Here is a 27,498-nt window from a genome sequence, read left to right as displayed (position 1 = left end):
AATGGAATAAACAGTTTTACTTCTTCTCTGCAGTTTAAATCACAAGTTTTAAATCTCACAAAAGCCACTGTAAGGCAAAGCATGTGCAGAAGAACTGGTTGCAACTCTCCTACATTTAGAGAATTACTAATACCCAAGTGGTGGAGAGAGAAGGGGCAAGAAGGAATGGCATGGACCAAACTTGCACCTTGACATTGTCACTTTCTGGAATATTTAGAAGAATATTTAAAAGAGTATAGTGGTGAAGGGGCTGAAGATGGACTCTTTTCCATAAGGCCAAAAGAATACCATAAATTGGCATTTCACCCATCTTTTGAAAACGGCAAAACACCGCAGGAGCAGTGCCACTAAAACATAAGTACAACTGAGCTGGGCAGTACAGAAACATCTTAAAACAGGAAGACACAGCTGAAAAGTATGTGCTGACAGTGCGGCCAATTTGTAGATGGTAATTACATAGTGGATGTGCTATTTATCATGTGCTGGCATTTTCTGTTGCTCTGACAATTTTATGAGAAAATAAAAAGAGCAGAATCATAACCACAGTCCAAAATGTTTTCTTAGGGTTTAGCATCAGACCACATGTGTTGCACTATGGCAACACGTGACTGTTCCTGGAACCTTTGGACACTTAGGCTGTTGGAGGTCACAAAATCGATTTCATTTCAATAACCAAGGAGGATTGACAGGCATTTTATTGAACACCTTAGAAGACAACAACAAATTCACTGTAGCAAGTCATATTTTTTAATACAAAAGGGGAATTAGTAAAAAGTTAGGTACATATCCAACATGAAACATGAACATGTGGCTTTCAGGAGCTTTGAATTTTAAGACTGGAAAGTCTACTTACATCAAACAATTCAAACACATCCACATCACAAAATCTTAGTATTGCACTACAGCTCCTTGTCCAAGACATACAATGCACAGTGTGCACCTGGCACTGCCTATATACAAAGGACCATCAGCAACACATCAGCACAGCCAGACAGAATCTAGGGAAGGTCAAAGGGATCATAGGCTTCATGGCAGAATTATGGCAGTAAAATTCAGCAGTGTGGACCACCAGTGTCCAATATAAGCCCTGTTTTGTGCTGGTTATGCAAGAGACATTAGGATTGCAGCTGTGCTGCTGTCCTGGGCAGAGGTAGCATAAAACTATGGCTTGAAAGACTTCTCTTAAAATAAGGCTTGTCTTAGTTGAAAGCCATAAGAAAACAGAAGAGTTCTTGTAATATTAGCCCTAAGTGTAGCACAGCAGCACTTTCAGATCCACTCGGCTTCAGACCCACTTCAGTTCACAGCGGCTGCCAGATTCAAATATGGGCACAATCTCTGAAATCTGCTGCAGCACATGAAGAGTTCTGTGCAAAAACGGTACCACCAGTTACTCCTGTTTGCCCCTCACCCACAACCATATGGAGAATGCTAGCATATGAGAGCACAAAAGTGGGTGACACTAAGGAACTGGAAACTGGAAGACCTACCTAGTCCTTTGTTTAAAAAGCCAGCTTGGAAGAGGTGACAGGTAAGTCATTTCACTTTTATGGACAATACAGAAAAACAAGTCAGTATATTGCATTTGTGAAAGATATACACTGCCACTGTGGTGCTTCACTCTCCCCACCCACCTCACCTCACCTCACATCTAATATTTCAAGACAAAGGTCATTTTAATACTCAGTGAAGGTTGAGGTCTTGGGCAGAAAAGACAACACTAAAGCTGAATCCTACTCTCTCCAAATGGTCTGATAACAAACCTTTGTACAAACACTCCCCCTTATTTTGTCTCTTCCAATACACTTAAGGATATTTAATTAAAATACAGTCACAATGTGTGTGGGGGAGAACAACTTGTCACACTATCCACATCTACTTCACCTTGGCTGTTGGGCACTTGGCTCTGCTGAGGCATTTGGGTGCTACTTTAATACAAGTTAGTTTGTCTTCTCAAGTGTGGTTTAGAAAACACCACAACTAATACTGCATTTGATACTACAAACACATTGAGAAAAATTCTATGCATAAAAACATTACAAAACAACTTCAATAAACCGTTACAAAAATAGAACCAATTTCACTAATCTTGAGTCCAAAACTCCAAGGCGGATTTATTAGACACTAAGACCAAAAAAAAAATTGAGGGATAGAAATTAAACCAACACTTAGCTTACACACCATTACATTTTGTAAAAACATTATTAAGACATTATTAATTTATTAATACATAGAAAACTCAAAATCCCTAATATTTACAGTACCTTCTTAACACTAAAACTGCTTGTATTTCTTTTTCCACCAGTGTCAAGTACTTAATCCCAGACATGAATGTTGGGATGACTAACAGAGACATCTCAGGCAGAACAGAGTAACCTCTATTTTTCCCATGAAGACACAGCCAGTACCAGTGGCAGCCACCATCCAGGACAGATTAACCAGATTCACTGTAAAACCCCAACCCCAGCCCCCCTTTTCCAGGTCAGAGAGCCCAAAGTTACCTTACTTAAACCCCAGAACTGAGATGGCCACTGCTGCAGAGCAACACTTCAGAATGCAATCAGTGGCCATACCTTTTTGCTACCTGCAGAGTTATGTTCCCATCCCTGTCCAGCATGGAGCGAGCTCTGTCCAGCTGCCACCTTCAACTGCATTCAATGCACATCACTTGCTACTCACAACAGAATTGTTTTGTTCTTTTTCCTCCTTGTGTGTGGTTTGATTGTTTTAATAAATAACGGAAGCATACAACGTGCTTTTTCAGGCACATGACTCCTGATTATTATACAACAAATAGTCTGTAAGCCAGTTTGGCCTCTGGGGAACTGTCAGGCATTAAAGAGCAGCACCTTGCACTGAGTGCAGCGGAGGAGCCTTCCCATGGACTGGGCTCCTGGCTCCTGCAGCTGGGAAGCATCAGCATGAAGAATCTACAAGCCTTTGGCGAAGTCTCTTGTCTTCTCTCGTATTCGCACTGCCACTCGCATCACGGTCTGTCAGCACTGAGGAGAAGGCAAAGCTTTAGAAGAGAAAGGGCCACCAAACCACCCAACACCTCGTGGTGCACACAGGAAGCGCCACCCTGCCCGTGCTGCACTGCTGCCGGTCCCGAGCCGCCTCCAGCCCCCACGCCCAGCACCAGGGTGCCCTGCATGTCGCTCTGCCAGAGCCGGCACAGCCCCTCACAAACACATGCTGACACCACAAGGGACAGAGGAAAAGATGATGAGGTGTGGGTGACGCTTTGCTGATGGGTGTGGAGCCTGCAGCTGTCCCCAGGCAGAAGGAGAGGGGCCACACCAGTCTGAGCTGGTCACAAACACAGCAGCTTCTTTTTGCAATCCATTTTAACAGTGCTTCAAGCATTAGCTTGCTCTGATCTGGACAGAAATAAATCTTTGAAGTGTTTTCATGAGGTGAAAACAATCTCAAAAATTCTGCTTTCAGATAAAAATGAGTCATATTTTCTATTAACTTTTCAGCTCCTTGAGCCCAGATCTCCACCTCAGGCTTTTATATTTCACTTCCAAACCCACCTGTCATTTCAAAACTGGACAGATTTAAAAGGAAAACTAAATGCTGTCAGAATTACTCCAAGCTGCTGCACAAGAGATGGCTGCCAAAAGGGGTTCTTCTGGTTCAAAAAGAATTCTGCTTGTTTGTTCTGAATTCTCCTGTTGCATAATTTGACTTCTCCAAATCTCAGCCTACCACAACTGCTTGACTCAAGTACAGGAACAGCTAACCCCTGGGTACTGATGCCTCTTTTTTATTAATTACAGGCCATAGCTTTCTGAAGAGAGAATAGATTTATTCTTTTCCTACCTTTAAAATAGTTCTTTAACTTTCTCCCTGCATTGTGCTCACATACTCAGGTAAACTTCTAAATATTTTAAATCATCATCACTTTTGGTTTATATCTCTCCCTGGATGTTTGGCTTCTCTAATTCTGCACTTGAGGAAGGAACTGGTTTCACAATTAAGGTATGCCACATTTTTTAGGACAGAATTCTAGACTGTATTGTATATGAGTGATTGCTCAAGCTGACCATGTCTGCAAACTGATGGGATATCCAGAGAGCCATTGCACCAATCCAGACTGACTTGGACCATTTTGATAAAGATCTCTTTACAGTCAATTTTCCTTACTCTCTATGAACGCAGGAACAGGAGCATGGTCACTGACCCAGTCCCACTTCCCTTCTTTTGTCATTTCCTGCTCCTCTGCCAGCAGCATTTCTGAGCATCAGACTTATTTTTATATGCACCCATGACTTCTGCCAAATCCTGCATAGAAGCAGCAGCAGCAGTTGCTGCACTTTGGAGCCAGCTTCTGAAGAAAAGTCCTGAACCCACCAGCTTTCTCACTGGAGCTGCTTCAAGCACAACCCAGCCTAGAGCTGTCCTGCTGTGCAGGCGGCCTCATGCAGGTAAAGCTCAAACAGCTGAAGCCTCTTAGTGCCAGAGCAGAGATGTCAGCAAGGACCACCAACCCAACAAACAACCCAGGGTTCAGCTGTGCCACACACTTACACCACCACATTCCTCTGAGGTTATAGCACTTACACAGCAGGCTACAGAGCAAGGACTAAGCAGAATTACCTCACAGAATATATTAATAAGGTTTTGGTAGGAATACACATCTAGATCAGCTTACCTTGTAACTCTGTTGCATCTTTTTCCAGCTCTTCTGTAGTTGTTTCTTCAGGCTTCTCCAACTCAGCAGTCCCTGGCTTCCCATCTATGGTATCAGTCTTAATAGTACCAAGGTTTACCAAAAGCTGCATGACATCAAACTTCTCAGAAACTGCAATGTTCTCCAGCACTTTAAGGCATTTATATGATTTAAGTTCACTCACATTTTCCTCAAGAAAGAGGAGGTAAAGGCTTAAGTCATCAAAATGATTTGACTTAAGTTTCAGAACATCAAAAGTTGGCAGGATTTCATACACTTTGAGAACACCTGAATTCCACCTCCATGGAACAAACATTGCATACACTACCAGGGGCATCACCATCAGATAGACTATCAGGTTAATGTAGCTGAGTACCTTGAAGACACCAACAGCAATAAGCTTGCACTGAACCACTTCTGGAACAGCTGTGTCATTCTTAAGGATCCCAGTTTTGATAGTGCAAAGAAACTCATCGCTCAGAGAGGAGAGGCGGATGTAGTAGCCCAGATAGAGGCATGCAATGAAAATAATTACTAGTGTGAGCAAACGGCATGTAATGTATTTAATTATTAAGCACTTGGATTTCTTTTTTGTCTTCAGGTACTGCTCCACAATTGGGTATTTAAAGTAGCTTTCAGATATTTCCCACAAACTGAAAAAGAAAGAAAAAAACCCATCAAATCATATAGATCAGACGCTGCAACATTCACCCACCCCAAATATCAACAAAATTTAGTACTCTAAATGAGATAAAAGATTGAAACCCTTCTTAAAAATCACAGAATCACAATATGGTTTGCATTAGAAGGGTTCTTTAAATATCATCTATTTCCAGCCAACGTCCGTGCTCTGCCATGGACAGGGACACCTTCCACCAGACCATGCTGCTCAAAGCCCCATCCAACCTGGCCCTGAGCACTTTGAGAGGTGGGACATCCACAACTTTCCTGGGCAACCTGTGCCAGCCTCAACATCCTCACAGGGAAGAATTTTTTCCTAATGCCTAATCTAAACCTACTTTCTTTCAGTTTAAAGCCATTCCTCCCTATCCTGTCACTACATGCCCCTCTAAAAACCCCCTCTCCAGTCTTTTTTGTAAATATCCCTTTTAGGTACTGGAAGGTGCTTTAAGGTCTCTCTTCTTCAGGCTGAACAACCCCAGCTTTCCCAGCCTGTATCAGGAGAGGTGTCCCATCCCTCTAATCATCTTGATAATACTCCTCTGGACTCACTCCAACATGTTCACATCCTCTTATTGATGTAAATCAAGGGTAGTTTTATTGAAGTCAGCAGAAAACCAATAGAATAGCAGACAAATGAAAAATATCAACACTCTAACACAGAAAATTTGCTTAAGAAACAAAAGAGTTCAAACACTGGAAAATGGGAAAAACCCACAGCCCTCATGGGAACAAAATATTTTTGTTCCTTTCCAGTACAAAACAGGTGCAGTAAGCACAGAGAGAGAAACAGGTACCCTGGCCCTACAAGGGAGCAGGAAATGGATCTGGTTGGAACAGTGCACCAACCTGATCAGAAGGGGGGGGAGGGTGTCGCTTTTGCGGGTTTTGATGTTTGAGTTTTTAATCATTTTTCTAATCAGAAGCTTTGCAGACCTGTATCTTAAAGAACAGGAGATAACAAGTAACTTGACAGTGTGCAAGGGACTGTCAAGAACATTGAGCACTGAGGACTGAAGTATCTCTTTTCTTACACTGTGGAGGGCAAAACTACTTAACACCTACTGCAACTAAAGACATCAGAACATCTCAGGTAATAAGTCATCTGAAGAGCTCATTACATGTTTTCTTTAAAAAAAGAAAGTTATAAGTTCCAGCTCCAAGGGCCAAAGTAATCATTTCAGACATCTTTTTTCTTTTAACTAAACTTAAAATTGTGTCAAGTCACCATTCAAACCCTTGCAATAAATTTCTAAGTGGGTACAGATGTCACACCTGCTATGAACCTGAAGAGCAGAGAAAGCCAAGCCCCAAGATCTTACCTCTGTGTCAAGTTCTCATTAGCAGCTGGAATCAAGTCAGCAGGGTCCCTGGAGTCTCCACTTCGAATGCTATTAGCAGCTTTGATTGCCCTGTTGTAGGCTTTGTCGAGTTCTTCCATAATAAATTTCAGGTCTGAGGAAAGGTGAGGGGCTGCAGTGAAGCGCCAGAACAGACATGGCAGATACAGCAGGATAGCAACAAGCAGAAGGATGTATGGGAAGAACTGCAGGGAGAAAAAAACCCTGATTAGGCTTCACCTGCATAAATAATAAGTCAGCCAATCACCATCATTCCCCATAAGCATTACATTTCCTAGAGGCCTACTAAATCCCTGTAATTTTATTTAAATCCTTCTACTAAAACCCAATTTTGTGATTATTTGGGACATGCAGGGAAGCAAAATCTCTTTTCAGACAGCTCCAGTAACTCTGCTGCTGCTTAGAGCTTCTCCCCACCAAAGGAAAAAAAAAAAGCACACAGAATAAAGGTGCCGGGATCCTGATAACAATTTCTACATATTCAGAACCACTGGAGCTGACACTGAGAAATACAGCATTAACCTGGGGAAAAAACAAACAGCACAGCAAAGCAGCTATCAGAGGGGCTGACTGAAAGCAGAAGACAGCACCGCCTAACTCTCCCTCTCCAATGTGTCACCACTGTTCATAGCAACTAAAGCACACCAAATACCAGCAAAACCTCTCCTGCTTTCCATTTGCTGTCAGGAGGTTAATGACTAGAGCTGCTACAGCTCTGCCTCTGCCTGCAAACACACATCTGCTCAGAGTGCATCCAGTGACTGTAAAAGATGTAAGTGTGGCTGTAACACTTCAGGGTATTTGAACATTTTCAGGTAACACCTAAATGGAAACCAACACACAGCATCAGAATGGTCTGGCGTCAATGCAGCACTGAGAAGTCAGCCCTTACATGGTCACAGCTGCCTAGGAAAAGGGCTGAAGCAGGTATAAAACACAAGTTTGAAGTTTTGCCATCTTTCTTCTATTCATCAACAAGTAGCTCTTGTCGCTCTAATTCCTCCCAGCTTCAGGAAAGATGGTGTTTCTATGTACTCTAACATTATATTCAAAGCATAAAATCATACATAACATTACCCTTACAGAGACAGAATCGAAGATCTGGAGAGACAAGCAGTTTGTAATGAAATGTACTGCAAATTCAGCCAACCTCTAATTCATTACAATCAACCTTTGCTAGCAAGCACACTTAACTCCAATCTAGCATCAGTTCATAAGGAACTTTGAATTAGCTGAACAAATATGAAACAGATGTAAGACAACACAAGTGTTACAGCCATGTGCCCATGCACGTTCACTGGCAAAGCCAGTGGAGATTTTTAGAGGAAGCCTGAACTGAAGTCATTAATCACTGCAAGTGGAAAAGCTACACGTACATTTGCAGGTATTTAACAAGATGAAAATCTAGGCCTAATATAACTATGCTAACTTGTGTTTGCATTAATCAAGAGAGATTAAAGTTTTGCATGCACAAAGTAATTTGATGTTATGGAACATTTTATTCAGGAAAATTACTTCTAATATCACCTACCATTAAAGCAAAACCCTGCGTTATTACTGGCAGTAGGAATGCGTATGATGTATTAGACCTTAAATGACTGACTTCCCCTATCCACAGCAGCCCATAAAAACTGTGCAGAGCTCTGCCCTCACCACTGCCTCTCCCTCCTCTTTGCACACAACAGATAACATCAGACCATCTTCCTTCTCCCAGGTGCAGACCTTCCAACTGAGATGTAAAACTCCGGTATGTCCAATGTATTTTGGACATCTCATCATCAACACAAGAATTTGATCTTCTTATTTATCTCTGTGGACAATCCCACCAGGTCTGAGTCCTGATACCTCGGTTTACCCAAAATTTCATGGTTTCACATCCAGGCTCTATCAGTCCTCTGAATTCTGTATTATGTAGAAATAGAAATGATCTGTCTTTGAACCCATCTTATACTTACCTAAGCTCCTCTAAGCTGCTGCAACACATTTTCCATAGGACTTAACAAATGCTTAACATTGCCTGTATAGCTGCAAAGCCTGTTTGACTTCACTTACACCTGTGTTATACACCTCTGAGCCCCTTTCCACTGGTGCCAGATGGGGAAAGAAACAACAAAGACACATTTGATTCAGTAAGGAGCAACCAAAATATATTAGTAATATTATATATATATAATGCATATACCTTATTTTGGTTTACACTGCTTGGATTTAGTACTCACTCATTTCAAATTTTAGCAGCATAAGAAGATTTATTAATTCCCTTTCTGACCCTGAAAACTGGAAACGCCATCAGCAGTATCCCATATAATCCTAGAGATCTCTTTAACCCAAGCACTACAAGACATGTGGTAAGAGGCAAGATAGTTTTCACACTGGAGTTACAGCCCCAAAATTCCATTGTTCCAGTCTCCACTTCTTCCTTTATAGCTTAAAAGAATTCTGCACTTGTGCAGCACATTGGCAGCAGCCCTCTTGCCCTGTCCCAGATGTCCCCCTCTAGCCTGCCCTCATTAGGCTGTTGCCTTAAAAAACCAGCCTCTGCCATCTTGCCTTGCACCTCCTCCTCTCCCCAGCTCCTTCACCACTGCCTCCTCACCTAGAGCATCACACTGCTGGGAAAAGGCACATTTCCTATGCACCTGCTGGGGTTCCTCTTGCCAGGCTCTCATCACTCCCAAAGCTCAGTTCATTGCAGCATAAGTGAACTCTGTGCAACTCTTTTCTGAATAGTCTCAAACCAGGGCAGTACACGATCATTAGTGCAGCTCTTTTTGTTTGCGAACAAAAGTCTGTATCTGTCATCTTTTCCACAGCACCTGATGCACAATTCCATCCTTCTCAAATCCTGGCTTTTTTAAAAATGAAAGATAATGTGGTGGTTTGACCAGGAAGGAGTGGGAATTCTGGGAAGCTGTGGTCAAACCAATGAAGGTTTTGGGTTTGAGACTGGCACCCAGTGTAGCCAGTGGGGTTTGGACACACCTCCGAGAATACACAGGGGTTAAAAAGCAGGGCACTGCCCTTGGCACGCTCTCTTGGGACATCGTGGCGAAGAGGTCAGATCTCTCCCCCGTCCAGACCGCTGCTGCTGGGCGGGGGAGGGGCAGCCACGTGGTAGGCCCGGGGCCTGAACAGAGATGGGAGGTGAGGGGCCTTCAAGGATGGAAGGGTGGAGGAGCCCCAAGAGACATCGAGACATCGGGCAGCCAGCCCCCCCCCCCCCAGGAGGGAGAGAGAGGGAGAGTCGGCGGTGATAGCAGCCGGCCCAGGAGGAGAAAGGGGGGGGAAAGGGTGCAGCCCGGCCGGCCGCAGCAGCAGCACGTGTGGGAGTATCATCTCGTCCCAGGATAGACAAAGACTGAAAACTTTTAACCCTTTCTTTCATGATTGGGGCCTTGCAAAAATGCTAATCCTCCTCGAAGCTGAATAAGAAGGGAGATAAGAGATGAGATGAGACAAGGACCTGGCCCGAAGAATGTGGAGATGATTGGATGGGGAGAGATGATTTGGAGTGGCCTTTTGGCTGGACTTTTCTTGTGGCCATGGACTCAGTTGTTCCTGTGACACAGACTGCATTTAGGGGGAGGCAGTGCCTCAAAACCAGGAGGGTTCATTCGTGAGGACCCCCCGGCCCCAGGGGGTTGGAAAAATATGGGGGGGACAGATGTCCCAAAGCAGAGACTGTGCCTTTTTGGAGTGAGACAAGGCATCCTTGAAAGACAACCCTAAAAGCAGCTCTGGCCATGTCTCAGTGGTGAGAGCACTGGGCATGGAAGGAAGATGTCACAAGCGGCAAAAGGACTTTTTTTCCGGGCGGTGCCGAAGTGACAAGGAAGCACACGAGGTTTCAGTGTGTTTCCAGGAGAAGCCTATGGAACAAGAAGGACTCCTTTCCTCTTCATGAACTGCAGTTTGAGTATACTAAAGTGTCGTGCCGGGCTGGGCAGTTGGTGTTTTGGGAGAATGTATCGGATTGGGAAAGTCAGGGAGTGGGGAGGAGGAAAGTTTTTTTGTAAGGTTTTCAATTTCTTTTTTTCCTTTTCCTGTAGTTTAAGTAATAAAGTGTTCTTTATGTTTAAGTTAGAGCCTGTTTTGCTTATTCCTGGTCACATCTCACAGCAGACACCAGGGTGAGGAATTTTCATGGGGGGCACTGGCTCTGTGCCAGGCTCAAACCGTGACAGATATGCTTGTTCTATTTGTTAACAGCAGGCTTAGATAACCAGCAAATTGTTTTGAATCATTAACATTTAAGGTCCTGAACGACAAGGAGAAGTGAAAATGCAAAGTCATCTGGCATGAGTCCTAGGCTTCAGAGCAATAGACTTGGGTTGTCCAGCTCATCTGACTACATTTGACAGTCAAACATAATGACTTCCCATTTTAAGAAGAGGACTCTGTGGTACTTGTGCACAGACAACCATGTGCCATCAGCCTTTCTTTTATGGTTTATGGTTTTATGGTTTATTTGCTCCCAAGGCACCGAACAAGGGGCACAAGGAGGAAGTGCCCCTTCAGTCTTGGGTAGTTTGGGCATTGATGTAGAAGGAAGTGTCACTGATCCCAAGATCTGTATGGTCAAAGGTATGCCAGAGAAAAATACAGGCCCAGAAGTGAAGCTCAGTTTTTCCTTTGCTGTGTAACTATCAAGTTCCTTTCTCACCATATTCAGTAGGAGACTAACAAAAGGAGCGGTATGTGCAGCAGGGACTCAAACTGCAGTGCCCTTTAGTTTTCTGAGCTTCTGAAAGCTAGGATGATGGAAGCAGGTTCTCCTGCCTTGCTTGGCCCTTAGCCTGATGGCACACTGGGGGGAACAGCAGGCTCCCAAGGAGGCAGAGCACTTGGAAGCCAAGAGGCTGCCCCTGTACTGCCGCAGGTCACGTCACTTGACAAGCCCTTGAGCCCTGTGCACATTCCAGGCTGTTTAAGTAAATTTGTTAGCACTCAGCCACTGTTCAGCAAGAACACGTGCATGGGTAGAGGAAGAAGAGGCATTTGAGCAGTCCATTTGCAGAAGCACATAAAGTGGTGGAATCACAAAACTGTCTTTTGAAGATGCACAAGCATCACATTCCCCTGAAGGTGAAAGATAAAATCAGACTAAAGCACAAAAGAGTCTGTCTCCAGCTTCAATTCTGCTAAGGTGAAGTAAATACACAGAAAAGAAGTTAGAAGAGCATTTAAAATAAGTGCTTTACAACCTCAAATATGCTTTTATCATGCAAAAACAAACTAACAAAAAAGCTGGAATTGGAGTGATGCAAACGGCATTTTCAAGGACCTAATCTACAGAAAGCTTGCCAGGGTCTGGATAAAAATGGCTGTAAGAAGATGAAAATAACTTTAATGGTATTTAGAAAACAACCATTTTACTTTCTTTCTAATTTTACTGTATCTTCAGTCCCTATTTCCTCTGGGCAAACACTATACAAGTGACTGAAAGCATTCTGACTTCCACCTACCTGACCATGGCCAAAGAGTAACTTGAGTACAGTAGCACAAAACTTGAGCTGCACAGGTCTGGGTAACAGCTCTGAGAAAAATTAATTGGCAGACAATTAAAAGAATGAAGCACTGAAGTGCCTTCATTAAAATACATGAACATGGTGAGATGTCTCCCTCTCCATTTCCAATTTTGGAAAAAGCCCAAGCAGAGGCACTAGTCCCCAAACAGGCTAATGGCAGTAATTAACATTTCCAGAAGCAAAGGCATTAAATTCCCTCTGGATATGACCCTATTCCTCTTTGCAGCAATGGGAGTTGTCTCACTGGTGCTCAGCAGAAACAGCTGTGAATGACTGATTATTCTAAATGAGATCTTGTCCTGTCTCCAAACCTACAGTGAATCTCAAACCCTATGTGACCTTTATCCCTCCTGTTACATACTTTCTTTTCTGGTACAGCTTCAAAAGCATTCTCCCGTTTCAATTAGCTCAAGCCATGATCACCAGTGAGGCTGTGATGGCTGTATCCAGTTTATTCTGGACTTTGGGGGACATATGGCAACGTGGTAGTCAAGGGTTGCCAGGAGCAGTGACCCAGGCCTCTTGCTGGTGTACACAAGACCAACATCACACTCCATAAGCAGCGGGCAGCCCTGGGCCTGTTAAGCTTTCCTGCTTGGCTACAGACTGCATCCCAGCTTCTCCCCTTGAGCAGGGATACCTCTCAAGGTTCCTCCTCAAGGCTGAGAAACTCCTTGCTGTAACACATGGTCTGTAGGTGATTATTAGCATGCTTGAAATCTTAGCTAAGTGATTCAAAGGATTGACAGTGCACATACAATCCTTTAGACATTAACTGTTGAGAGAGAGGTCTGGGACTAAGTTTGAACCTATCCACATCTGAACTCCCCTCTGAGAAGTTTAGAATACAAAGAAGTTCTTTCTGAACCTCATAACTCAACAGGAGGGTCTCCCCAACAATTTTGATTCTATCCTCCATGCACTAAATAATGTAGTGTATCACTGAACCTTGATAAACCACTGTCACATTCACATTTATTGAACTGTGTTAACTCACTGCTATAGATCAACACATTGTTGCCTCTCTCTTATGAGTGAAGTGGATGACTCCATCTGCAACAGAATGGAGTTCCTCTAGCGCTACAGTTTCAAGAAATTACTTCAAAATGCATCTGCATTTATTAATACATCTATGGGTGTCCTTGCTCTGACAGCTCTTAATCTCTCTGGGAAGGGTTTACAGGTGAAACATGAGGAGCCCTGAGTCAATTAAGAAATTGTACAAACAATGAGTCACTAGAACCAGGTAAAAATCTCAATTATAACTGTACCATCAATATAATAACCCCAAGGTTTGTTTTGGCGTATTCACAGACAAGTGACTCAAAAAACAACTCAAGGGTCCATGGTAAATCTTACTTCTTTTATGAAAAGTGAAGGTTTTCACATAATCTCACTTCACGCATACAAAGACTGCAGACCCACTCTCATCAGGTCCCAAAGCACTTGTCCTGCACTTTGAAAGACCTGAGTGAGACAAGTGACCTCTTCTAGCTGTGCCACATGTGAAGGTCTCGTCTTTCAGTCAGATGAATTCTTTGCCTGCATTTCATGTGAGTACAAATCTCCTTTTCCTGAACAGCCTATACTTTTTCTTTGCTTACTTTTATCTTCTTTGCTTCTCCCCAGTTAATAGCAGACTAGAACATACAGTAATTTAAAAAATCCCTAGAAGACTCTTGATCATAGGCAGCTCCATCCTAGCAATCCAAATTTCAGGGCTATGAAGTGGTCATCACTCCAGGTTCAACCACCCCTCAACTTGCTTGGTTGCTATCAAGAGCTGGTAAGATGATGCACACTGTTCTCCTGCTTGAGTTTTCATAAATTCCTCTGTGCACTATGGATTAAAAAGGCTTCACAGTGCAGTCCCCTCCTCTCCTCCTCCACTACATGGCCAAAAGCTTTTCTTCTCCTTCCAGTTAAGGACCAAGACAAGTTTTACCAAAACAACTTGTCAGGTGGAACACTCATCTTTAGAGACAATAAGCAAACTGCCTGCACAGGGCAGGCAAATACAAAACTCCTCCATCCCCATCACCACTGACTGTCTTTACCACTCATGTCTAGAAACCAACATCTCTGTTCTGACGCTTCAGACAGACACAAGAAACCTCTTAAGGGAACTAAACCTGAATGGAAAATCCCATAAGAAAACAGAGGCAACAAAACAGTGAAGCCTGACCAGAGTAAGTTTCCTCAATGACAAACCTGAAGAGGAGGCAGAGGTCTCAGCCATATAATCATTTTGACAGCTCTTTCACTGACAAAGAGAAGGAAATCTTAGCATTAAATTAAGAATACAGGCAGGACCTACCACAGTCTCTTCTTTATATGTATCTGCAGGTATTTTGTTCATTGAATTGTGCAGTGTAGCACACAACTCATTTTGCTTCTTGCTGAGGGTTACCCAGTGTGAGGAGTTTCCAGGACAACTGGAAATTTCAGAACTCCTGTTCTCCATGGGGAGAGGTCCTGGGCACCCTCTAGGAGCACAATGACCACTAGAGAGTCAAAGAACCCAGAAGTTTGCAGTATGGTCCTTTTCAGCTTCCAAACTGATAAATTCAACCCCTGGGAGAGACCTCCTAGAGCAGAAAGGACAACCAGTAAAGGTGCCAAGCTTTAGGGAGTGCCCAGAACTGAAACTTACATTTTACTGTTCAAAAAACCAAAAATCCCAGAGCAAACTTGAACTCTGAAACAGGAGGGAGATGGAAAGGTTTCAGTTTTTCTGTAAAAAAAAAAAACTCTGGAGAGTTTGATAATCCTCCAGAGCAACCAGATGTTGAGAAGAAAAGCAGCGCAGGTTACTACATGCTGGCTTTGTCACCAAAGAGTTCCCTGCTCCTCCTTGCCTCTGTACCACACTGAGCCCTGCCCCAGGAGGCAGTACTTCTGCCAGAGCACAGAGAGCATGCCAGAAGGAAACCCATCCATTTTAATCAGTAATGGGGCCTACAGTCTCATTGCCCCAAAACTTTAATATAATGCCTCCTTAAGTGTTTTTTATGGAGCCTTCCAGCATGCCAATATAGTGAGATACTAAGTGAGTCAGAGTTTTGGAAAGAATCCGAGATGCCCTGCAAATAAAAGCTCTGCTTCCCAGAAAGCAAGAAAAAAGTTTTAAGTGAGGTTTTAAGAAGAACTGGGCCTAATGACCCCTGCTGTCCCTCTGTGTGCATTGCTGTAGATGCAGAGTCAGGTCTCCACTAACCACTGACCTGAGCACAGGAAGTCTCCATTTTCTCCTTAACCTAATCCCTGTGCTCCCAAAAGGCTCTGCTCCAGCCATTTTTAAAATAATTATTTAGCCAAATCTGCAGAGCAATGAGCTTGTGCATACTTTGTAGTGCAGTGGTGGGGGGAGAACCCAAGTCTTCCGGCAGAAGTGATCCCAAGGCACTGAGCAGCTGCTGGCCCTGGATGCAAAGAGCAGCCTTCAGACACCAGAGTGGGAGCTAAGTTCACTGTTAAACAGCTGTAATGCCCCTCCTTCCGTGTAAACTTGTAAAGCATGGAGGCTGATGAACAACCAGAAGTATATTAGTTAGTATTGACTTCCAAAGAGCATCTGCAGCTCCCAGTGCCTGGATCAGAGGGTGGGTGGCTAATCATGGATCTGGGAAGATGAGTCACCAGCCTCTGTAACAGCCCCTGGCTCGGCTGAGCAGATGCACTTCCTGCAGACAGGCTGCAGGACATTTACAAGGAAACATCATACGCCATACACGTCATGGAGAACTGCAGCAATTTCTGATACAGCACTAGTCAGCAAATTAACATGGGTTGCATCGTAAAAGTATGAGTGCTTAAGCTATTTGTGGCTCGCAAACAAGCAGATTTCTTGCTATCAGCAGGTAACTATCACATGAAATTCAACACAAAAAATTTGGGTAACAAGAGGTTATTCCTTTAAGAGAAAGTGGCAGCAAAATATCCAGGTTTGCAGGTGGAGTTCCCAGCACTGTGAAATGTTCCAGTAGCTTCGACTGGCCTCTATAGAAGCTCTGGCTGAAGTGGAGTCCTAACTATGCAGGGAAGAGTTCAGGCTAGAAACCAACAAGTCTGGCTTTAATATTCATGAAACACATACCTAATGGGTCAAGGTTATCAGTGGAGCTAACTGGAGAAGCCAAATGTAAATCCTCAATTAATGATTTGAGTCAGCAAACAAATCAGCCTTGAATAGCCCCTCAGAGATTATACCACCAGATGACTGGAAAATCAAATCTGAGGCTCAGGATAGAGAAGCAAAAGCCAGAAATACAGGTGCTGCAAGTCTCATACCTGAGCTCCCTCTAGCACCAGGCTCTCCTCTGCTCCCAGGTACCAGGGGTTTATTTGCTGGGGCAAATGATACAAGGGCTGAGGAAGGCAGAATACAAATTTGCAGAGCCCAACAAGCATTTCTTACCTTGGCATCAGCACTGCTCCAGCAGGCCAAAGCTGCCTCTCGAGTTGAGTCAGCTCCAGGCACTGGCATGGCATTAACCCAGTGTGTAACTCCTGCCAAACCTCAGCAACTGCTTTGAGCCAGCTCAAGTATCTTAAAACCCACTGCACTTTTAACCCATAAAATAAATCTCTTTCTGTGCTTTATATGATACTGCTTTACTTGAGGCAATGAAAGCCAGCTCGTGGCTGGCCTGCAGACATGCAAGAAGAGCAGCTGAAGACAGGGTTAAACCTGTTGGTACCACTGATTAATTTCATCTCCCCCAAAATGACTATCTGCCACAAGTCTCTCTCTCCATGCACAATTGGGCAAGAGTAACACAATAAAAATATAAAATGTTTTTATTTCCCTGTTTTTCTAAAATAAGCTTTTACAAGCATCAAGGCAGTTGTTGTGTCCTGTAATCCAGTTTTAAAATAGTTCCTGGCTAAAGCCAGGTGAAGCATCCACTCCAGGGCAACACAGCAACATTAACATTACTCTTGTGTCAGATAACTGGTGACCCTTTATTTGAAAGCAGAAATTACTTTCTCTAGTACTTCCCTCTTTGGAAGTAAGGGAAAGAAAACATTCTAAAAATAGAGAGTCAAGTCAAAGGCAAGGACTACAGCAGAGCAGAGAAACCAGAAAAGAGGCAAAGGTAGGTTTCTATGTGGGAATAACTTTGCCAGGAGATGGAGAGCTATACATACTTTATGCAGAGACAGGGGTATGTTTTCTAAGTTGTTGTGGGATGGTTGCTTCTGCTGCACAGCTGCCCAGCAGTAGGAGTCCACATAAGCAGCTTGTCGCCAGGAGAAGGAGCTGGGTGCAAAACAGCTTATCTGAGCACCTGGGAAAACAAAGCAAAGGTTATTGCAGCCTCAAAAGATATATAAAAAAAAAAAGAAGAAAACAAGTTTAGGAAGAAGAGTCCCATTTAATATGTTGTGGTACCCAAAGCTATCAGGTTAAGTGACCAGACGAGGCCCAGCAGTTCTGCAGGGAGGAGGGTCCTGAGTTCCCACTGCCCCCAAAGGCTGTAACTCGCACAGGGATCCATCTAAGGACGTCCCTAAGGGCTGAGACAGCATAGTACAACACTTATCTTTTAGGCCTATTTCTGTAAGTCTTGTGGGAAATGTGACCTTTAAGATCTTTCTCACTTGCACTTAACTCTTAATCTCACTCACCAACACTTAAAGGTTGGCCAAAGGGAACTGACAGATACAAAGTGTGAGCGCATCAGGCCCGAGGCAACAAATGCCATCACATACCACAGTGTCACAACTTCCCAAAAGCACAACCTGCAGCTCACATGTCTACTGCAACAAGACCTCAAACACCACTCTTGCAGCCCAGCAGCCCTTGCAATGATGGAAGAGCAGGTTTTCCCACAGTGCTGCCACTTCTGCCTCTGAGACTGCAAATTATTTGGAGGGCTTCAAGCTATATCTGTGAAAACAAGGATTTCCCCCTGTAATTTCTGGCAGAGAAATTGTGGCCCCAGACACATCCAAGGAATGCCAGCCCCCTCCTCATCGGTGCAGTGATGTGCTGTGTCCAAGACTATGCATAACACTGTCATTCCCATTTAGTCCCAGGACCTCTCCAGCTGCTCAGGAGGTTCAAATTAAGATCAAGGCCCCAGCTGACAGCAAGAGCAACTATTTACCAGCCTTAGGGTCAAATTCTGCTCTGGCTAGTCACAGGCACTCCTCCCACAGCATACTTCAACCAGGAAAAGTGGTGATGGGACATGGAGCACCAGTGGCTCCTCAGGTAATGCCAGTAAAACAGGATGAAGGGGTTCAGCTTTATTTCTGAAGCTTTGACAGTGAAAGCAATCCCCCCAGCACAAATACATTTCCACCGGACTTTCATAAATGTTGCAACAGGACAATCATTTCACCAAATAATACACAGAGTGGACATGGCCATGCCATGAACATTTCTTCTAAGAGCAACACTTCCAACGCTTTTGCCAATATCAAAAGACCAACAGGGGAAAACGTGCTATAATTTTTTCTCTTGAACACATTAATCTAAGTTATGCTAATGGAATTTCTGTGTGCTTTATGGGAGTAAGTATGTAATGCAAGCCTGTGTCATTTGTTGTGCCTTTTTTTCTAGTTTAGTTTCCAGAGAATAACAACTTCTTTTGGAAAAGGAGCCAACTGCATTCGCCTTGTAACTTGTACAGCCTCTTCACAATGTAGCATAGTCAAGGAGCTTTATGAATAAAAGCCTTTCCATATGAGTCACTATTATAATTATTTCTAGGGCTGTAGTATCACAAGGACATGGTTTGATCACCATGGTTTGACCTGCCACAAGTCTCCCTTATGAAAACCAGTTACTGTTTACCAGAACAGAGCTCATGTGATTTAGCAAAGTTGGTACCTCACAAGCACTTGCACTCCCCCAAAGCCATGGGAGTTTTTGTTTCCCAGATAATTTCCATTAGTTGTGGAAACCAAAGAAATAATATATTGCAGAAAAAAAAAGGGGGGGAAAGAAAACAAAGAAAAAAGCAGGCATTTAATGTCTGCTCTCCATGAGATAGGGACCCTTCATGCCCTGCTCTCATCATTTAACCAATCTCCTGCTGGTGGCTGTGCCCAGTGTGGAGCAGCAAACAAGTGACACTTTCAAAAGGAGAGCAATGGAGTGTTCAGAAAGATGCTTTGTCTTATTCATGTTTGTGCATCCACAAAAAGAAACACATTCCATGTGTTCATTCTCATTAACAGTTGGAACACCACTTAAAGTGATGGAGTGTTTAAAAGGCAGAAGTGAGGAAAAAGGCAGGCATGCCTCTTCTCCAAAACTCGTGATGAAAAAGGCAGCCAGCCTCCTTCTCCAAAATGTCATGTGCACAGCTTCCTACCAGAACAGCTACAGCAAAGCCAGTGCTGCAGCAGAGCAGAGACCATCACTCACAACCCCCAGTGTTCCAGCAGGGACACTGGAAACCTGAGCTGGGAGCCAAGCACACAGAGCTCACCCTCAAGTAGGGGGCACTCCAGTTGTTGGACTGGTTTTTAACTATCTGACTGCAGTCCTGTTTGTAAACACTTGTTAATTCCAATTACAACTTTGTAGTGACAGTACTAAAGTTAGGACTTATACAGGGAAGATGTTTTTGTGCATCATCCACACAAAACACAGACCATTACATGCCTCAGAAAATGGTCACCATTTCCCATCTTTTATTTCCTTCCTTCCTTCTCTCCTCCAAAGGAGTAACAGCAGTATATATAGAGAGATAATTTATTTTATGTTGGACTGTTCTGGAGGAAGTTGAAAAGAAAATCTGTAGTTTCTATTAGAGAAATTTGGCACAGGGCTACATGCCTTCCACAGACCCACTGTGCTCACAGCTATGCACAGAGCTAGGTTATGAGAGGCTAAGGGTCCTCTGCTATCACAGGAGCAGCCTCCTGGCTTGGTGACACAAAGCCATTCCTTTCCCTTGCTCCTGCAAGTAATACCTTGGGAAAGAGAAAAGCAGCTAACAAGCCCATAACAACAGGGAGATAAAATATACAAGCAAGAAGGATGAGGAATAACAAAAGACTGCATTTGTTAAGCAGTTGCCACAACAGTCTTTGGCCAATTTATCATTACTCTTGGCAACAGACTTTTTTTGTAATCATTTCCTGATTAGCTTTGGAGAGGGAGCAATAGGGATTTGCCCTTTACTTTTGCAAAGAAATGAGGATAAAAAAACGCCATTTATGATGGCTGCCCTAAACACAGACCACCCAAAAGAGCTGCAGAAAGCTAGGCAGCAGCAGGTGTGCAGCCACATATGATGAAATGACACTTTTCCAAGAGTGCTAGGATTACAGATGGGGCTGGTTGTTGCAGCAGGAATTACTTGCAGGCTGAGTGCAGAGTGCAAGGCTGAGTCACTGCAGCCAGTGCACAGCAAGGATGAGCTGTCACCCCACGCAGCTGTGGTGCCTCTTCATGGGTGCTTTGCCAACAAACTTCCAGCTATTGCCTCCACATCTCTACCAGAAATACCTTTTCTTCCCCTGCAACTGGCTCTTCTGCAGCTCCTATGCAGAAAATCTGTGTATGAGAAGAAACTCTCAGAACCCCAAGGAAATCTCAGATTGAAAGGAGAATCCCTGTTCAGTACTGGAGTTCTTTGCTGGGTCCAAGGCAGGAGGAGCTGAGGGATCAGCACCCTCTGGCTGCATCCTTCACAAAAGAGAGGGTAAAGCCAGCAAGCCAGACTGGTTCCTCTCCAGTGGCTCAAAACCTCTCTGCTGACTTACACATCTAACTAAGAAACTGCAGCCAACAGACAGGACAGTCAAAAATCAATGCTAATCATAGGCTTAACTAATTTTCTTGAGCCAGGATCAAATGATTGCAGCTGACAGGATTGAACCTTCATTAAGTAATTATTTGGGTTCTAATACACTGCAGTTACTGCAAAAAGATTTGCATAGGCTTGGAGGAAAACCTGGCCATTAATTTTAACTATAATTTTCCACAAGGCAAAATGAACTTGCCATGATACTCAAACATCTGACTTCATCTAGCAAGAATTATGCTCCTTAGTAGGCACTGAACAAAAACGTAAGCAAGAAAATCAAGGCACATATAGACAATGCAGACTGCCAGGCACCATCCAACATACATCCTCCACACCAACATTAAAAAGTATTTTAAAGAATAAAAAAAGGAATCCCAACGCATGCCAAGGAGAAGGTTGGGAGAAACAGAATCCGTTGAAGAAGAAAGTATGGAGCAAAAGGGGGCACTGGAGAAAAGAACCTCCTCCCAGGGGTCCTTTGGCAATGGAGCAGGAGCAGAGTTATAAAGCTCAGGTGATACAATGTTTAAGGAAGTGGGTCAGAGAAATTAGCAGGTATATTTCTTTCTACAGGGCTGCAAGTTACCCCTCAGAGAAGTCACAAAATCATACAGTGGGAAAAGAGATGGTATTTATCAAGCACAGACTTCAGAGTGATAAATTTTTTGATTCACAGGAAACAGGAATTGTGAATTAAATTTCCACCACTGAGATTCCACCACACCTTTAAACAAAGAATTTCCCTTCATCTGAAGGAGAAGCACTACAAAACAGTGACAATGACCATCTAGCTTCCCTGCCAACATGGGTGGTACCCCAGATCTCAGGCAACACCAGAGGCCCATGATTTTTACATTTACTCTGGCAGTTAAAGCAGCTTACCATCATTTCCACAGGAAATGTAAAGCTGGCTCTATAGGAATTAAACAGAAAAAAATCTCACCAACAGCTGAAGATGCTCACACAATGACAGTTTATAGCTTGATATTAAAGCAAATGTTTTTACAAGCTTGCCCTGGCTGCCCAGGCAGGCCTGTGCCTGATGCTGGAACTTGTGCTCTTTCCTGAGCACTCCTGACATGCCAAAGAGCAGCAGAGTGTATCCTGCTGGGATCTGCCCCTCTCTGACAGAGGGTCTCAGCCTGCCTGGCTGCTCTGGGCTGAGGCAATACATTTGCTGTCTCAGCTCTTCACTAACGCCCTGGGTCTCACAGCGCCCTGCTGAACCAAACAAGGTGTGCAGCCCTCAGCCATTGGCTCACAGCCTGCTCCAGCAGCACCGGGAGGGGCTTTTCCAGCTCCCAGCCAGCAGCTGCCACAGTAATAGTCCTTGGCTTAATTACACCCAACCCAATTTAGCCCCCAGCTCTTAGCAAGTCACAAGACAGGATTATTTCCCAAGAGCCTCCCCAGGAACTTGGGAACATGAAAGGAGAGGGACATGAGCAGGGAAGACCAAACAGGAAGGTACAAGAGAGGAAAGGAACCCAGTTCGAGAGTTAAGACTATTTTTTCAGTATATTTGTTGTGATTTAGTCTCACAGTTGTTTAGGTTTTTTTTTTTTTATTTTCTACACATTTTATTCTCATGACTGCTTCAGACACATGATTAACTCATCTAGAGAGATCCAGGCCCAGCTGGACATGCAGTAAGGGGCACTGATGCTATCGTGGCTCCCACAGAAGCTTCTGGGATGCAGCATCCAGAGCTCTCCACTAACACCCTTCACTCTGCGTTTTCTGCCAGCCAAAGCACCTCAAATCCCACAGGCAGCCAACTGCAAGGATGGAAACTAAAAAAAAAAACCAAAAAACTGAGTGAAAAAAGATGCCCATAAATTAGGTGGAAAATGAGCAGGGCAAGTAAGGATTGTCACCACTGGGCAAGTCCAGAGTGGTCAATGGGGACATTAACCCTGTGGTGTGCAGAGCATAAGGCAAGGCTCTGAGCTTTCGCTTGTATCTCCACAGATCGAGGTCTAAAGTGGGTGTCGGCGCGGCACGTGAAGCCATTCCGAACGCGAGAACCCGAGAACACTGATCCGAGTATCAACAAGGAAACGACTCTGCAGCGATACCATTGGGTCGTTCTTCCACAGGGCCTCAAAAACTCTCCGACGATCTGCCAATGGTACGTGGCACGAGCTTTGGCACCAGCACGGAAGAAATTTCCAAAGGTAAAGATCATTCATTATATGGATGATTTGCTCATTGCAGCATCAACACAACAGGAGCTGCAAGAAGCTCGTGACTGTGTGATCGCAGAGGCCACGAAGGCAAAAACTATCGATTTGACTCCCAATCATGAGTTTTATAAGAATGCATCGGCTTGGTGCAAATATACAGGCTCCCACCTCTGAGCATCCTCCAGCATGGCAAGATACACCAGAGAGCACCAGTGGGAAATAAGATGGTTTTAATGCAACCAATCTCCATTTTGACAGATTCATGCAGATGCTGTGGGTTGGCCCATGGTCTGGTACTTCCCAGCCCAGCATCCTGCCACAAGTGATAAGCCAGCTGCAGAGATGCTAAAACACCTGGCTTCCTTCATCCCAGCTACCTGTGAGCCATGCACAACCAACACCCAAACCAAACACGTAAGGGCTGCTGTGGCCACCACAAAATTCCATTCTTGTCCACTCTCTCCCTCCCTTCTCATCCCTCCCCAGGCATCACCTCCCACACAGGCTGCAGGGAATGCTGCCCATTGCACAGCTGTGCCTGAAGCTGCTGCATGCAGGAGGTCAAACATCATTTGGTGACAAGCACAGATGAGCAGCTCACAGTTGGCCTTCCTACAGAAAAAGATGAAAATATTTGATGTTGAGTGGACAGCTCTCACATCTGCTTTTCTTTCTGCTGCAACCCGAGACAGCCATTGATATTTTTCCCAGAACTAAGCTGAGTTTTGGCAGAGGCCAAAATGAAGCAGCTTGTTTTGATTTCCTCTCTGCTCATATGACTGTACCTGCTTAGGGCTGCAGCATCCTGCTCCAAGCAGCACCCTGGGAATAAATATCTATGTTTTCAGCCAAAGTACTTACAGTAAGAAAGCACATCTTGCAGTACACACAATCTAAGATCAGAAACTGGAATTCAATTCTGACTCAGAACAGTTCTTACTAAAAATGGCACAGATAAAACTCTTTTCATTTCTCATTCATACACTGCTGAGGGTGCCCCATCTTTCAAGAGGGTTTTTTTCCCCCTTTATAAGAAGAATTGCTGATTTAGCTACATTTAGGTGGTTTCTGTTACCACACTACCTGACCACTTCTAGTATAATTTACCCAAGAACTGCTAAATAATATAAGGAAATAATATCAAGCCACAGTATAAGGAATATACACGTACAGCACAATACACACAATCCTATCGTTATTTCCATTTTTCCATTCCCAGTATATATAAAATTATATAAAATTGTATAAAAAAAGGTCTAGCTGCAAAGAGGTAACAGGTGCAGGATTTCAAGCAGCAAAGATTCCCAGGGATAGCAGACAATAGCTCAGTCACTGTTTAACTACTACCAGAACCAGCTTAAAATCCTCACAAAACTATAACTGACCATGGGTTTCTAAAATATAGCAAAAAAGCACACTCAGGTTAGTTCTCCTCCTGCTCCTGAAGAATGCCAAAGCAGGGTGCAGGCACTAACCCCAGAATTCCAGCACTGTTCACTGGCTGGGTGCTCCAGCTGAGTTTTCCACACCTCCAGCAGAGAAATCCTCTGTGATTCAGCTGGAATCTCATTTATTTCCTGAAACTCCCATCAAAACTAAAAGTTGCTTGGTGGCTTCAGAAAACTTCCATAGCGTTGGCAAACATTTTAATAAATTTGCACAATTCGAGCAACCGCGTGTAGGAGGGAAATTGCAGGTGTCTGACACCAGGCTGCAACGGAACAGGAAAGCACAGCAGGAAAGGAAGGTGACAGGATGAGGTGCCAGGAGAACCTGAGGTGGGAAGAATGCAATTATCCCAACAGAAATAGGAGCTGAGCATTCATTTTTGGAAAGGGTGTTCAGTTTTTGTACTCTGAGCAGGTATTTCCACCACTTTCACACCCACCTCTGAGTTATTCTTTTTCAGACCTAAAAATGAACCCTGACTGTTTTACTCAGTTTAGCACTCCTGAGCTTTTTCAGAGGATGATTATATCACAAAGTGTTTGAAAACAAACTACACTGTCTATTTCATCGCCAGCTGAAAATGACAGCACAGACAACCAGGCATTTCCAGCCCCTAAAATCCTCAGTGTTCCACCAAATGCCTTAATGGAAGCAGTTTTGGGCTGTCCCACAAGCAGCCAGCCTGCTGAGCAGCAAGGAGTGCGTGGGAAATAGGTGACAGCTGTCCCAGCAGCGTGGCTGCTTTACTATCACTTTCTGTATGGACACCACGTGGTGCAGTTTCACCCCTGCCCGGAAATAACAGTGACAAGTACTTCTCATAGTTATTTACATATTTATTTCTCAACTAAAAAGGCTCAGTTTTCAACCCACTGTTTCCTTCTAACAGGTTCTCAGGATTATAAACAAAAACACTAGCAAGATGCAGCCCTTGTTTTTATTCTTGCTTTATGAATCTACTTCACTCACAGATTCAACTTGAAATAATTGAAAGACAAGAACTTAACTCATCTGAAAGAAAGGCACACTTTGCCGAACTCTGCAGTTCAACTGTGTGTTTGATCTTTGTGTAAGGGAGTAAAATGAAAGAAATAAAAGAAACATTGGTATCCAGGCACTGTTTCAAACTGGATCCAGCAATTCTAGAGCAGAAGCAGAAAGAAGAATTAAGAGGCTCATATACAAGCTGCTGTATGGAAATGCAAACTTTCTCTTTTTAATTGCTTGAAGAGGAAGAAATGCGCCTATATCAGCAGCAGATCTAAAACTAAAAGAAGCAGGTTAGAGTGCAGAAACATGGATGTGTCCATCCAGTTTCTGGATGAACAGAGGTGCCATAGGGCTCAGATCTGGTCTCCAGTCCGGTTGTCCTTCAATTCCCTGCGCAGTTATTGTGTGCCACAGCAATCCGGTGCAATAGGGGTGTAGCTGTGTGTAAATACAGCAATCTGGGGCATCCTATCTCTCAAGCAATCTGGTATCTGACTAATGCTACTCATAATGGCTTTGCACAGATTCACCACTCATCCAAAGCTGCACTCCAGTTTCCACTCTCCTGACATTCACTTGGCTCAATCCTGCAGATGATGGAGATCAGGTGTATAACACTGAATGCCAATAAACAGGTGCAGGCAGCAAATCAAACTATCTCTATGAAAGGCTGGAAATCCTGTGATTCACCCCTTTCTCCAAATGGATAGCATTACATATAGACCTTTGAAATCTTCATTCATGTAGTGCTATTCTTAGCAAACCATAGGAAGGCTTGGGTTGGAGGAGACCTCAAAGATCATTTAGTTCCACTCCTAATGCCAAAGGCTGCTGCATGATCACTTTTGTAACTTGGGGAGGTGGGTAAATAAAAAGATAGTAAAATAATTGGGGAACTTGGCCTTTTACCTGTAAAGCATAGTTTCATCTACCATAGAGTCAGCAGAAATTGACAGTCGAGCGGGAACAGCTGCAGGAGGGCAGAGGAGCAGCGGAAAGCTTCAGAGAGCTCTCCCACTGCCGTCCTGCGGGTGAGCCGCCCGCAGCGCACGGCAGAGCTCTGGCAGCCCTTCTCCGTGGCACCTGTTCCCGACAGCTGAGCGACACCGAATCCTACTGCCCAACACCCGGAGCGGCAGCAGACGGGCACTCCCCTGGCACATCCCGGCTGGCAGCTCCGCTCCCAACTGCGCTGGGAAACAAAGGGCAGCGCGGCTTCGGCGCTCCCATCGCTCCCACGGCAGAAGATGCGCTCGCTGGGCTGACAAAGCCCCTGCTCGGGAGGTGTCGAGAGAACGGCAGCGGCCAGGGAATGCCCCAGCGAGGAGGAGGCCGGCTGGGCAGCCCAGCACACCTGGATGAGCCTGCCGCCAGGGATGCGCTCCGGGACGGCGGCTTTCCGGGAAGGCAGCAGCGCTCCCTGCCGCGGCCCAGAGGCGCCCCCTGCCCTGCCCTGCTCCGAGCGGGAGCCCCGCCGGCAGCCGAGCCCGCCGAGCCCCATTCCCGCCCGGAGCTCCGCTCCGCCGCCGCACAGCCCTTTGTCCGCCGCGGGAGCCGCCGGGAACCGGGAAAGGGGAGCGCCGGAGTTACCGATGGAGACCTCCTGGGCGAAGGCGAGGGAGATGAGGAGCAGCGGCAGCCCCACGGCGATGCAGGTGACGATCTTGTCGAGCGCCAGCTCCAGGCGCAGCCCCTTGTAACGCGTCTCGGGCGGCTCCTTCAGCAGGAAGTCGGAGAACACGTACTCGGTGGCGATGTGCGCGATGGCCATGGCGGGCACGGCTCCGCACGGCAGCGCTGGGCCGGGTCAGGCTGGGCCGGCCCCGCCCGGCTCGGCTCGGGAACGCCCCCGCAGCC

General features: G+C 44.7%; 1 protein-coding gene across 1 annotated transcript; it reads right to left on the bottom strand.

Annotated features, from left to right (window-relative positions):
• Positions 1–677: 677 nt before the first annotated feature.
• Positions 678–27,498, bottom strand: PANX1 (pannexin 1). The gene is made up of 5 exons (XM_005495734.4): positions 27,232–27,498; positions 17,397–17,536; positions 6,679–6,902; positions 4,658–5,328; positions 678–3,002 (listed from the first exon to the last, which is right to left on the bottom strand). The coding sequence occupies exons 1-5, from the start codon at positions 27,410–27,412 to the stop codon at positions 2,917–2,919; spliced, it is 1,302 nt and encodes a 433-aa protein (XP_005495791.2). The 5' UTR covers positions 27,413–27,498; the 3' UTR covers positions 678–2,916.

The sequence above is a fragment of the Zonotrichia albicollis genome, chromosome 2 (assembly GCF_047830755.1).
Source record: "Zonotrichia albicollis isolate bZonAlb1 chromosome 2, bZonAlb1.hap1, whole genome shotgun sequence".
NCBI classification, from domain to species: Eukaryota; Metazoa; Chordata; class Aves; order Passeriformes; family Passerellidae; genus Zonotrichia; species Zonotrichia albicollis.
The sequence above is the reverse complement of the archived record's forward strand: the minus strand, read 5'-3'. Positions and strand labels throughout refer to the sequence as shown.

Excerpts from the sequence above, each read along its gene's own strand:
- PANX1 (XM_005495734.4), bottom strand. The coding sequence starts at position 27,412 with ATGGCCATCGCGCACATCGCCACCGAGTACGTGTTCTCCGACTTCCTG. Across the intron at positions 6,903-17,396 it reads TACCCCTGTCTCTGCATAAA|TTCTTCCCATACATCCTTCT; the intron begins GTATGTATAGCT and ends TTCTCCCTGCAG. Across the intron at positions 5,329-6,678 it reads AATGAGAACTTGACACAGAG|TTTGTGGGAAATATCTGAAA; the intron begins GTAAGATCTTGG and ends TTTCTTTTTCAG.